The sequence below is a fragment of the Bombus impatiens genome, unplaced genomic scaffold, assembly GCF_000188095.3.
Source record: "Bombus impatiens unplaced genomic scaffold, BIMP_2.2 scf_0102, whole genome shotgun sequence".
NCBI lineage: Eukaryota > Metazoa > Arthropoda > Insecta > Hymenoptera > Apidae > Bombus > Bombus impatiens.
In genome coordinates, this window is record NT_176521.1 from 3017131 (window position 1) to 3031436 (window position 14306).

The window sequence follows — 14306 nt, forward strand, 5'->3', positions numbered from 1 at the left end:
CGATAACGTTTTTCACCAAAAACCTGAAATGTCGTGTCTTACACGCTCAACTGTGAGATGACATTAACGATTATTAAACCACGAATATTTATGTAATTTTTATAATTATTCATATTTTTCTGAATATGATTTCAGCTAAGTATTTTTTTGTATTTATCGCAGTGTGTCAGGTTCGCGTAAGAAACGGGTGGGGATCGAGTAAAATCTTATCAAGTTACATGTGTCCTTTATTAGACATTTATAAGATAATCAAAGTCTTTTAAACTTCTTTTTTTTAAAGTCAAATATTTGAAAACAGATGGTGCGGATACCAAATATTATAAAGACTACTACGTTACTTTGAATATTTTATATGTTCTTACATCTATAATTTACATCAGAAATGGACGAAATTATGAATTAAATTTAAAATTTTTTCTTTACTTTTGAAGAAAATTGACGTAATACTAAAATACTTTCTTAACTTTAAACCACTTTGACAGATATAATATTGGTATCTTTTTACTTACATAAATGTTAACTAGTAAAATGATATATCCATTACTAATAATGTTAATCATGTATATGTATTTTTATTTTGAATTTGTTGACTGTGCTTCAAATATCATTGTGTACAAATAACCTAGCACAGTCAAAGGCATATGTAACCAATATAGTCTAATCTTGCCTTAACCAACCCAAAACCTAATCCAGTCTAATATGCTTAACATGTCTGATTAGAACATAATCTACCTAACCCTGGTCTCTATTACTAAGACAGTTAAGCGTACTATCATAAGTAAGTTTTCAGCAGACGTTGTTGTTACAACACTGAAAACTGATAAGGACGTTAATATTAAGTCCTCGAATTGGAGTCTTAAAATAATAGTAAATATGTTATATAAATTTATTTCGAAATTTATTCTAAATAAATAAGGTTACTGGAAATATATTCTTATGGTAGTTTCACGATCGCGGAATCATAAGGTTATACTACTTGTAAGTCAGTACTACTGTACATTGTACAATATTTTTCGCTGTTGGAGACACATAAATTATAATTTTGCAGGTTACTGCGGTAATATATGGGGTGGTACAAGTGATCTGACACTGTAGCAGATGAAAAGAATGTAATTTTGTTTATTAAAACATAGAATGGAACGTATAGAAAACATTTTCTTTTAGAAAATTTGTAAAAGGTTTTATAAGAAATTTACTTCGCTGTAAATAAAATGTATACAAGACAATTTATCCAAAACGATTATTATTCTATTACAAGTGTCTTAATCTACCAGTTCTTACAATCTCAATAAGATTGTTCTCTTATTTTTATGCGCAGATTATGTCTTTCCAATTTGATAAGAAATATTGATAACTCTCTATAAATCGTAATACCATAATAAGACTTTGATTTTAATAAAAAAACATTTGTAACCTGACTTCGTAAAATTTTATTTCATCCTCGTGCACTTCTTATGCTGATTTGAAAAGTTGGAATAAATGTAAAACAGTGATATGCCGTAAAAATTGTTTTATTAGTTGCGAACGATCGTATTCCTAAATATACAGAAACTTCATTGTTTCTCCACGACAAAAGAATTCTTTTTACTATCGTATCAATTTATCACACAATGAGAAGTAAATTGAGAATAAAACTAGGAAACCGAGTTTTATTAGTACTGTATAATTTTATGACTGAGTATACGGAAATTTCATTCTCTCACATTCGACGAAAGAGTTTACGACGAAAAAGTAAAATTAATTGTTTACCCGTTCATCCCATTGATTTTTTTTATCACCAACTGTATCAATTTAACATCAATTGAGGATTCAATGGGGAAAAAATTAGAAAACGGAGCGATTGAAATTTTTGCAGGTATTTTTGTTCCCGAACAACGTATGAACATTCTAGCTATTCTGCTTTCTTTCGAAATTGTGCACATACGTATACGTGCAGGCATGCGTGTGTCAACGAAATACGTGCGGATTTATACAGGGTCGTTTCGTTTCGTAACGCAACCGAATTTCGCGTACACATCGCGACATTATCGCTTAGTCGACGGGATCGAGGGATGGGGGTTGCGCGCTGCAGCTAATTTGTGTCGCCGAAAGTGTTTTATACGGACGAATTCGTCCATGGCCCATGGAATATTGCTCGATACAAACGATCCATGAATCCCGCGGATTTGAATGGGCCACGGTTCGCCGGGATTTCGACAGGCATCGCGTATCATTCGATCATCAATCTTGTTGCTCGCTTATCGCTAGCCGATTTCAAAATTGCTCTCGCTCTTTACGTTCTACGTATGTATGTTGGTCAACAACTGTTTAATCTACACCGGGTGTAATGGTAAATGACATAAACTATGAACGTACCAATCGAGAAAGCTGTAAACGTCTTTTTATACAATAATTATGCAAAGAGGAAAGTTTTAATATAGATACATGGTGTGCGTTGTCACAAATATGTCACAAATATAGGTTTCTTCGAAATAAATGATCAATCAGTTTGGTAAAGAATCGAACAATTGAACACCGTAACAAACAATTTAATAACATAGAACTGATTATTGAATTTCAAAATAGCTTATCGTGTTTTCGTATGATGATGTATTTATTATTTGATTATTCCTAAGCGTAAAAAAGTCGATTAATATTCTATACAACAAGAAGAGTATATTAATATAGTCAAGTGCGTTATTATATAGTGAAAAATATAAGATTATATACCTATACGTATCAATATAGTCTGAACAAATCAGAATAATGGTAACAGAAACCTAGTTGAACTTTGATACGTTCATTGCCGAGTAAATGTCGCATTTTAATCACGGTGTCCATTTAATTGTAGCGTCATTTCTGTTGATGTTTCGATGGAACAGAAAAAATAACAGGAAGGGGAAAGAAAAAGTGAGAGAACGAGATATTTTTCGCCGATGAAACAACTCTCTGTCATCAATTACGTGGATACAGTTAATTCATTACGAGGCTGTCGACTGAATTCGTTTTTTGTCTCGTCAGAGTGTGAACTTGTAATTGCGTACCTGGCTGTACGATGCGGCGACTTGGAATTGCATTAACTAATTTTCCCCCGTTTTTTTTTTTACCTCCTACCTGAAATGTCGTAACGTATTTATCGACCGGTTAAACGTAACGACCGATCAACGAAATCGCTCGAAAATTGGTTTTTAAACCTTCCACCTCGCTCGCACACTGTCAACGAATCAAATAGAACCCAAGTGATTGCACAGTTGACTGAATACAAAGAGACTATAACATTATTGTATCAAAAAATTGAACGGACGTCTTGTTTGAACAGGCACCTTGTTCAGACGGTTTTAAATTGCTCTATATTGCATTATCCACCTTGTTATATTATTATGTCACTGTATAATTTATAGAATAATGAAAACTTTCCAAAGAGTACACTTTACTTGAAGAATATTTTTAAATTTCCCGATAGAAAGACGAATGAAGTTTTTTCAAATCCTTTATGTTGTATGTATCCATGTTGATTTAAGATGCAACGTTCGAAGTACTATTTGTGGTACTTTTAAAGTTGGATATTTAATAAAATTGGATGAACCTGAACTCTACGAAACAAAATTCATTTTAGAAAATATGTGCGAAGTAGGTAAAACAATTAGGGTAAATTTGTTGAATTAAATAATTTACAATACTTATATTATTTTAGAATTAATTGGAGTTGAGTTAAATTTATGTATCCTTCTACCTATTTTTAATTTGTTGCTTATTGTACAAAAGAATCTTAAATACTTTATTATTGTTCTTCGTTCTCCAATTGCTTTAATTAAGAATATATTACACGACATTGTGTGGCTTCCTATGTAAAACATGTCTCATCTTGTTTAAAAAAATATGTGCCGTCATCGCAAAGGGGATAAGTGCAAAAACTGTAAGATTACAGTAAAAATTTAATTTAAAGTTAAAATACATTATTAAATTAAATAATAGTGAAGTAAAAAGAAAATGTTCTCTTTGTAAAACGGAATGATTAAATGTATTCTTTCGACTCTTAATTATTCTTTCGGTCTCCCTTGGTTCCTTGAAATTCGTTCTAAGAAGTGTTCGGAACTTGAACTATGAGAATTGATTAAAGTTCAGAGCGCACGCAAGGAATAGTTTCTCGCTGCACCGTCATTCTTTTCTAATGCTTGTTGATTCCAGAAATCGTTCAACTACTTATATTGCTTTCATTACAAGAGTTCATATTATTTGTTAATAGACATCCATCGATTTTTCTAGTTATCTCTCGAGTTTCAGTCCTCTAGTACGAAAGATATATATATATATATATAGATTACAAACACATTTGTTGTAGAATATTTAGGTATTTTTAGAAAATGTATCTAATATGCAAAAACGCTCCTTATAATATTTAAAAGATAAACCACAAATCTCTATTTGCATTTCGCTGCCTTAATTGTGTTTTTATAATTCTTTTCTCTATGATTTGTGGGTTAACAATTCTTAAAAAAATTATTCATAACGTACACTATAAAGGTAACTAAATTAAAAAATGAAACTTATGTCTTTAATAAACAGAGTTACATAAAATAAAATTGCCTAAACAAAATGTAATAAATGTTACAGAAGAATTTATTCCTCAGACTTTCAACTTTAACATAATTCTTCAAAATTCACGGAAGTGTATAGTTTGTATATTTTTTAAAAATTCACTATCTACTCTAATATTACAAATCTTACATTTACTTTTATCACTTCTTAATGTTTTTATTATTCGCAACTCATTGTCAAGCACATCTTTATCAGACAGCGTTTAACTTTTACGTTATCAAAGTTCGATTATCTAGTGCTCAAATGCATAGAATCTTAGATATAGAGTTCTCTGAGAACCAGCTCACGAAGTTTGAAATCCTAACATTCGCACGATTTAACGTTTGCATGAGAGCAACTTACTGACGAATTGAAATCGGCGCTGCAATTTCATTCGTTACGTTGAATACGTTGCACGAAGGGAAGTGGACAGCGAATTTAATAAAAATCAATTTCGCGTAATTGTTTGCAGAATGTCCGAAATCCGAGATAAAAGTGCCGATCCACGTGCCGTGAGACGAGAGAACCTCACATGAGTATTCCAAGCGTATGTAGTCGAGAATATTTTCCATGGTAACGTTCGTATTCTTACCGCACACGCTTGAAATTCATAGGCCATTCGAAGAACCGAGCAAGAAGAAGCATCAGAATTATCATACATTTCCTGATCCTTATTTCTTTAAACTACTCTTTCGGATGGATGGAAACGCTCGGTCAAATAAATGCATCTCAGAGCTCTGATGCACACAGTTTATTGAGTCGATAGGAAAAATGAAATTCGCCATTTTCTTTCTTTATCTACACACTTGCCTAAACGTATTCATGAATTTTATATGCTACCGGAATATTTGAAAAATGTGAAAGATGGGTTTGATAATATAAGGTTCGTTTAATCATTCGATATTTACATTGGTTGACATGCGTGAAAAATTGTTTAATAAAAAAGGTTTGAAAAATTTGAAAAACAGATTTTTTAGCGGCTACGGTTGTGAAGATTTTGGAACCTTTGCTGTGTAAATATTGAAAATACAATATTTTTATATTTTTGGAAGGATTTTGTTATTTCAATTAGACAATAATTGATTACTTTAAAATAAAAGTTGATTAATAACACTCATGCCTATTGAAGCGAAAAAATGATTTTAGTAGAATTAAATCAGACTATCAAATCGGATAGAGATATACACAATAGAGTAAAAAGTAATGAGACACGTATATTGAATTAAATAAATACATATAAATAATATACTATTTTAAATATAAAATATATGAAAATATTTTCTCAGTGTCTGATTAACAATTCGATATTTAGCATTGGAATCAATTTTCGTTCTATACAAATTAATAAAAATTAGTAATGTAGATTATCAAATAATTAATTAGCATTTCAAACTGGTTTTATTAAATTTTCTTCTCTTAGGATATTTTAACAGAATATGAAATACGCATTCTTCTGTGTTACAATTTATTTCTAAACATAACGGGTGTCAAGCTCTTATTATTCTATTATTTCTTCACATTCCACGAAGTAGTCTTCTTCTCATTGAGGCTGACTACAATCGTGCGTTTTACGAAATCACTGTACTCGGACCCAGCAAATTGCTGGATTACAGAAATTCTAGGGCAGCTGCCTAGCAAGAACCATGCATTCTATTCTATCTTGCATTCCTTGTTTTGTTTGTGAACAATAGTCTCCTGTTGGCAATTAATATTTTAGCAACACGTGTAGGAGTGCCCCAAATATATGAAAAACATGTAATTTAGTTTATTAACGTAATTCAATTCAATTATATATAATACGATTTCTCTTACTGAGATTTATATCAGATTTTAATTAGTTTTCAAATTTTGAACGATAATTGATTATTCACTTTCGATTTAGGTACTGTTTCCTTTGTAGCTACATACATGTCAATTTCGTTCACACTCGTCTAATTACAAATTTAATTTAATTAACCTAAATTTTATTACACAATGCAATTAGTGGCCAATTCTCAAAAAACAAATGATGTAATTTGTTAACTTCGTTTATCGGAAGAAGATGGTACAAATAATAGCGAATTTTTTAATAAATTTGAAAAATAGCGCTTGTAATATTATTACTAGACTCTTTATGCAAATTCATACGTTTATGAATTTAACTGGAGTTGGTTTTAATATTGTATTTGCCATAAACGAACCTATTCTTTACGACGGAATAAAACTGTTACAGCTTAAAAGATTTCTTACGAACTTCGTGTAAAGTAGTGACGTTAGAATGTATAGCTGCCTGTAGATCAATTAACATGGTAATAATAGTAAACGCGTTCCAGAATGTCGTCCATGATTTCATTTTAGATTAACACGAAGCTATTCCAAGCAATCATTTATGCATGTCACACTGCACTGTATTACTGCAACTGACAATCAGTTAACAGTCAGCTAGTAGTTTGAAGTTCCATGCCACGTAGCAGAAATCGATAATTTTTTAAAGAAACAATGATACATATTTTTCTTGAATACACATTTTTCATATGTTCGAGTTTGATTTCTAAAAATTTTATTTCAAAAATTTGGTTTAAGAGAGTCTTCTAATTTTCGAAAGGCGATGGATGGAAGAAGAAAATTCCGATAGTTCTAAATTTCTTTGTTGTAACAATTTCTTCCGCTCTTTTACAATAAAAATGATATTCTCCAGCTAAAAGTTCCCAGTAATACTATACATCTCAGATGTATTCTTCTTCTACTGATAAAAGAAATAAAAAAAGTGCTAATTCAAAATGGCAAATATCAAAAATCATAGTTTGCTTTTATAATAAACGCGATCTTTTTTATAAATAGTAATAACAATACGCTCTAGATATCCTGCATAGGTGAAAGCTTTTCAAACACGTCTTTACCTTTGAAAACGCGAAAGTTGGATAGACACGTGGTACTTTACGAGGCGAGTTCACAGCATTTCCTACAAAAATTCGGATCCAGTAACGTTTCGCACGATTTCAACTTATATTCGTCAAACATTCGACTTATACCAGGTCTCTGCAAAATAGGTAACGCGTCACCGATAAGTCACGGACCTCGCGTCATGAATTCTCAGAACGCGTTACCTGTAAGCTGGCTAATAAAAAAAAATATGAAAGAGTTTAACCGGGACAACTGGCCGCGCGTGAAAAATTCCTCAAGATGGGAGGAATCGAAAACGCGCGCGCCACAGAGATTTGGGTTTCAATATCGGAACTACTCACCGTAAATTCAAGATTCCCCTGGACCTTTCGCTCAGACTGGCAAATCGAAGTTCGTTTCGACTTCTGGCGTAAGAGGCCTCCGATAAACAGGAGCGTCGATCAACTTCACGAAAAATCGCAATGGTATTTGGTCGATGGTTACGTGAGTGGTAGTTTCAAAGCTATTTCCTTTGATATCACCAAATAGAAATTGAAAGAAATAAACGTACAACGGAGACTGATGATATTTGTTGAAAAAGAAAAATTTCATGATAATAAAAAAAGGGAAGAATGTAACATTTAATAAAATAATAGATGTCGATGATTTGATCAGATACGTAATGTATTATATTTAATTTCTAAACATTACGAGATATAAAATGCTCGTTTCACAAATATAGAATTTTGTGGAAACATTTGTAAATTCCGTGAATTATTTATTAAAAATCATATACAGAAATCACAGAGTAGTAGTGAGTTCTCAAAAGTGTGTTATTAATTGACTATACTGTTTTCATAATTTCCTACTGAAAAATTTATGTAGGAATGTTATATTATTAGTTTGTAGGTAACAGTATGATTTATACAATATCGTTTGCACCCACACGAAATCGAATATAATACCCCGTTTCACGTATTCGTCACTCACTACTTCTACGACACAACAACACAACGATCTTCACACGACAACGATAAATTCAACTCTGACTCTCTCAACTCTCGTGACAATGTTTTCCATGCTCACTTTTTTCCCAAACATACCTTTGTAACGCTCATAACACTCTTTGACAACGTCAACATATCTTGACAACACTAATAAACAATTACCCCTCACCCCACGTCCTTCCCTGGTGTCACACTATCCCACATTTATACACGATAAATTATATACAAGACTGCAAAAAATTTGTCCATGATTTGGGTCTGATTCATGAGATCACTCACAGTATACATCGAACTAAATAGCAACAGATATAACAGTAACTTAATAATATATAATGCACTAAATAGCAACAGATATAATAGTAATTTAATAATACCAACACCAAAATTAATAATTTTCTAATTATTCACTTTTAGATGTAGTTTGTTCCCTGGAAGTATTCTGATATTAAACGAAAATTGATACGTAACTATATATCATCTGTTGTTGTAGAAAATTAACATAATGGTGTATAGCTAAATTAAAATTAAAACTAATTTAAGTAGATAGGTACATCATCTATCGTTGTAGAAAATTAACATAATGGTGTATAGCTAAATTTAAATTAAAATTAATTTAAGTAGATAGGTACATTAAATCCCTGACTAGTTTATTTATTACAAGATGCTTTAAGATCAGCTTGTTAACTAATTAGTTAAGAAACTAGATAATTTTTGCTGTTACCGATTATTAGCAGCAGTGGAGTGTCCATGAGGATTTCTCCACGTGCAAAAAAAAGTTGAGAAACTAGATGAGTTAATTAACGTAGTGACTCATTGGAATCAAGTCACTTGGAATCTGTGTAGCTGAATTCGATACACTGAAATACTGATTGACTAAAGTAGGCTCATTATGATTACATAGCTACATTTTATTCGTTGATATGTCACATGATCTGTCAGATTGAATTGCTCTATTGAGATGCTATATTTTATTAAATTCGACTTTTTCTTACTAACTTCCTTCAGGTTCAATTTTGCAAAATAATTCTTTACAATAATATGTTTAAAATGAAATTCTGGTAGAAGAATTTACTATAATTTCAAATGCAGTTAGCGGCGAAAATGTATTTTCAAAAATCACGTTCGTCATACTGTTACTCTTTGGGAAGTCTGAAACAATGCTCCTTTCGTGAATCTTCTCGTATTTACTGTCTTTGGGAAACTTTAGCCTTTCTTAGTCCTCGTATATTCGTTTCCGCGAAACTCTGCTCTAATATTTACGCACGCAATATTCAGCCGGAAAGTTTCTATTAACTTCTCTGATTTGAAGTTTTAACTAAGCTTCCACAATGAATGAATTGACACGTGGCTATTTCACTCTTACGAAATAAGGAAGCAACGATATCGAATTGCTTTAATCCAGGTTAAAAGTTTTCCATAATTATCAATCAACTTTCATGAGCCAGAAAGAGAGAGAGAAATAAAAAAAAGAAGAAAGAAGTAACGGAACTCAACTAACGAACATTTCCGTTACTGATCGATGCAACTTTTTCTTCGTTTTACAGAACATCGACGTAGCAGAAATGTGAATATCAAACTTTCAAACTTTCAACTGGTTCTTGTCGATATTTACAACCTACAGTTTGTAAAATGTGTAACGGTAAGTTGGAAATGTAATACTAATTAACTGAAAAACGACAAATCTTTGATAAATGAATGAAAGTTAAACGTACTAAAAATATCGAAATATTAAATGTGTAAAAAGGCATTCTAATCAATTACTTGATACTCCATAATGTTAAAATTAATTTATTGGAGTTGGAATCTAATTAAATCTTAAATCATACACATCGTGCATGAATACAAAATTATTAAGAATGTTCAACTTTTGCATCAAATTTTTAAAGTACTATCCACGTATACACATTTTTATATCATTTTCCTGAAGATATGTGTAAAGAAATAGATAAGATAAATTTATCTATATTTCTACCTATATTCTACATATTGTTTCATTGTTAACTTTCAATGTAATTAAATATTACACAGAGTGCGGATGTTTCTGCATTTGTACACAATTTCTCAGGTGCAAAAATGCTCGTAATGCGTACGATATTCAAAAATATACAAATCATCCAAACTAAACTGCTCGTTATAAAGCGTAGTAGACGAAGCAAATTTCTGCTTGGCCATCATTTCCTCGATCCTATCCATAGAAATGTGAGCTTACGTAAACATAGACACCGGTCTAATAGTTACACGCAAACAGAAATTTACCTTTGAAAACATACAATCATCCTTGAACGAGGCAAATTTCGGCGATACACGTACGACATTAAATCTTCTGGCATTCGAGCAGGGAGAAAAAAGAAAACAGCAACGAGAAAAAGATCGCTATGAATTTGAGAAACGCGTTAACGTACTCGCGACTCTGTGGCGTGCACTGATTAACCCCAAAAGCGCTCCTTTGATCTCACAGTGGCGTGCGGGAGGAAATTAGAAACACTCCGCGAATTTACGTGGGAGCTAGTTTCACGGCGCGTATACGTACATAGATACGTATAGCAGCCAGACGGCTGTGCATGAAATCGTTCGCGACAACGAAGCCGATTCACTGGTTTGGGAGGGTGTGACTGGCCTCGGATCAAACGCGAGTAGAGTTAATGACACCATCAAGGAGAAACTTTCTCTTCGAGGTACGCACGCTGTCGCGGAAACTCGTGCCGATTCAATCTTGCACGCGCGCAGTGCAATTAGGGGAAAATGCGAATCTACAGGGTAAACCTTAATACTATGGCCATCTTTCTTGTTCGTTTGATTTCGTACGAAATATCAAGTATTTCTTAGGCTAAGGCTAGGTGGCTAAGAAATTTTTAATTACTTTCCTATTATTATTCTATATCTGGAAATTGTACGTGATTTTATCTGATTTTTCTTCTTCTTTTTTTTTGAGAAGAATATTAGAATCATTTGGAGGATAAATTGATCAACCGTTCTTTTGTTTCTATGAGGATACGAATATTTTGAAAAGCTAAATCAGATAACTGAGTTAGTTATATGAATTTGTTTATTGTAAGGCGATAGCATGAAGATGATATTGTAAGGTTAAAGATAAATTTTTCGAAAGAACATTGTATGGCATTATCAATTTCAGCAATGAAAAAATATTTTAACAGTATGAAAAAGACTTTAAAATAAAATTGAAACAACAAAACACGCATATTCATGATTTTGTCGTATTTTTCACAGGTTAGAAACATTTTTTCACGATAGGGCAACATAAAAAAGGAGGTAACGAAGTTAATAATTTAATGTAACATATGAAAAAATGGATAGAAAAGAGACGGCCTTGTTATGTTGAATTGTTGCAGTATAACTTTCCTTGATATGTAAGGCTTGTGAAGTGTGTTTCGTGTATAGAGTGATTCTAGAAGGCGAACTAAGCTATAGATCTTGGTACATAAAGGTGAAAAGAATTGAAAAATAGTGGGGAAAGAATTTAAAGCGAAATGTTGCACCGTGTACTGAATTTTACCTACTCTGTATTTTTTAACAATTCATACGAATGCGTGTACGAAATGTGGCTCTATTGTGCTCCAAATAAAATCGTGTATTTTTTATAGAGAAGATAATTATTCATGTCGTGTGATACGTAAGAAAAAATTTAAGAGCTGTAATTTACTGAAAAACATATTCAACGGTTTTTTGAAATTGAAGGAGAAATTGAAAGATTGAAAAGAATTGTTAAAATTTCGTTAGAAAATTGATTAAGATGAACTGAAACAAAAATCCCAAAATTCAAACGAAACGCGTGAAACAGCTTGCAGTTGATATAATCAGTAATCAATACTCATTTGTAGCTCAACGATAATTCTCAATCCTCGAGTGTTACAAATCGAATATTAAATAGCCCTAAAAAAAGTTCTAATGTTTCCATGCAAAGAAGGAATTAAAATACCAATCTCGATTCCTCGATCCAACAAATTCCTCGAAACTCAGTTAAAATTCGAAAAAATATTCCAAACTCCGATCAAAACACATAAAACAATCTGTAGCCGTAAAGTTTCTAACATCTACTCGATATACGTTTGTAGTTGAACGACAATTGTCAGTCCAATGTTAAAAATTGTCAACATTAAGAATTAAAATTAACTCATAAAATATTTAATCATATAAAGGAAAAGAAACACTTAAAAATCCTCGTACCCCATTCGAACAAGAAAAAATACCAATACGAGGCAAAAAAATGTCTTGTAGAAAATCTGTTAAATAAAATTCGATGAAAGATTCGAAATTCCGAACAAAACACGTGAAAGAGCCTATAGCTGGAAAGAGGATGGTGACTTACGATGCCGCACACGCGTCAGTCGCGTGCATCGGTAAAGAAAGGAGTGGAGGGTGGTGAGCAACGAGCGTCGTAGGGTAGGCACACGAGCATGCTGAATACGTCGAGTTCCCCGCGATACTCTGTAATGTCATGAAGCATGTACTTACACACTACCGTAAGATTCTTGGAGACGTAGGCGGTGGTGAAAGTCGGCGCGTCCGCTGTAACTTCGCAACTGAACATACCCGAGAGAGCGAAGTCGACGTCGCGGAGCGTTACCTGGCTCTTGTTCGAGTTCTCGTGCTGAAACAGAGCAACGACCAAAGGTGTGTGCAAAGTGAATGCAAATGGATATCAACTGCGGCAACACGTGTTATCGCCCACCGCCATCGGAACATTAAAATCCCTCGCTCTCTGCGATTAACAATAACTCGATTTACCTGGACCGGTTATAACACGAATTAAACTTCCGCACCGGAAGCGATTGACTGACGAATTTATTCACGCGTCTCTTCGTCGTTCGTACGGGATTCGAGCACACGGTTCATTGCCTTCTTTTCGCGGCTCACCCGGATGAAAGACATCGGTGAACGCTTTATATAACCGGTATATTAAACTAAAATGTTGATTCGACGGACTCGCACTTTTTTTAAGTGTTACTTTGATACCAATTCTTCAATTTCTATGATTCTATTATTTTTCTATAATTTAGGTTGGTAATTTATATTTTTATCAATGCGGGATAATATGTTTCCAAGGTTTCCTTCAGACTGCACTTACTCGAAGCAATTAAGACATAGATTACTTTGCGTGTATAGCGAACAATTGTTAAGCCTATTTAAACTTATAATTTGGCATAATGGAAGAGAAATATCAAGAGACGAAATGAATTAACCTTAAATCTTTTTGGTGTATTTTATTGCAGAACATTTGAAATCCGACTTTCAGAGTGTACACATCAATTCAAGAGATCTTCCATGGTATTGCTGAACGTACCAACTTATGCAATACCATATATCATGTCTGCCAGGCATAAATATTGGATTTTTAGCGATTTTCTTTTCAAATTTTTCCCTGGTAAATCATTAATTTCTTACTTCTATGAATTATGTATGAAAACAGTTTTAGCTATAAGTATTAGTGATAATGAAGAATTTCATACGTTCGTAAAGACCATATACGAAGATAATTGAAATTTTCAAAACGAAAATTTTTGTTCAAGTAATTAAAATTGTATCGAACTAATTTTGTTTGTCATATTTAAAATGGTATTTATTTTGAGATTTACTGTATAATTAATGACAATAAAGGAAGAGACAATAGCATTTCACGTTACTAATATCAATTAGCAACTAAGCCTGGTCTATAGATATTGTTAATGTTACGTTAATCCGGTTTTACAAATTTCTCTATTATTGTAATAATAACGTATTGTTGTACAAACTGTCAATGAGATAAAATCATATAAATCGTCATTACACGTACAAATTTATTCAGAACGATTTTTTGCTAGCGAAATTCCTGTACGAATAAGCACGTATTCACTGACTATTAATACATAAATTAGTATTAAT

At 32.5% G+C, this 14306-nt stretch overlaps 1 protein-coding gene across 2 annotated transcripts in view; it reads right to left on the reverse strand.

The window, feature by feature from the left end:
* The window catches only part of LOC100750186, a 205529-nt gene that overhangs the window by 80743 nt on the left and 110480 nt on the right, over nucleotides 1–14306 (reverse strand). For both annotated transcript variants that reach the window (XM_012395024.3, XM_024364579.2), the window contains exon 3: nucleotides 12900–13035. In XM_012395024.3, the coding sequence (XP_012250447.1) occupies nucleotides 12900–13035 (136 nt within the window). The remainder of the gene's footprint in view (nucleotides 1–12899; nucleotides 13036–14306) is intronic.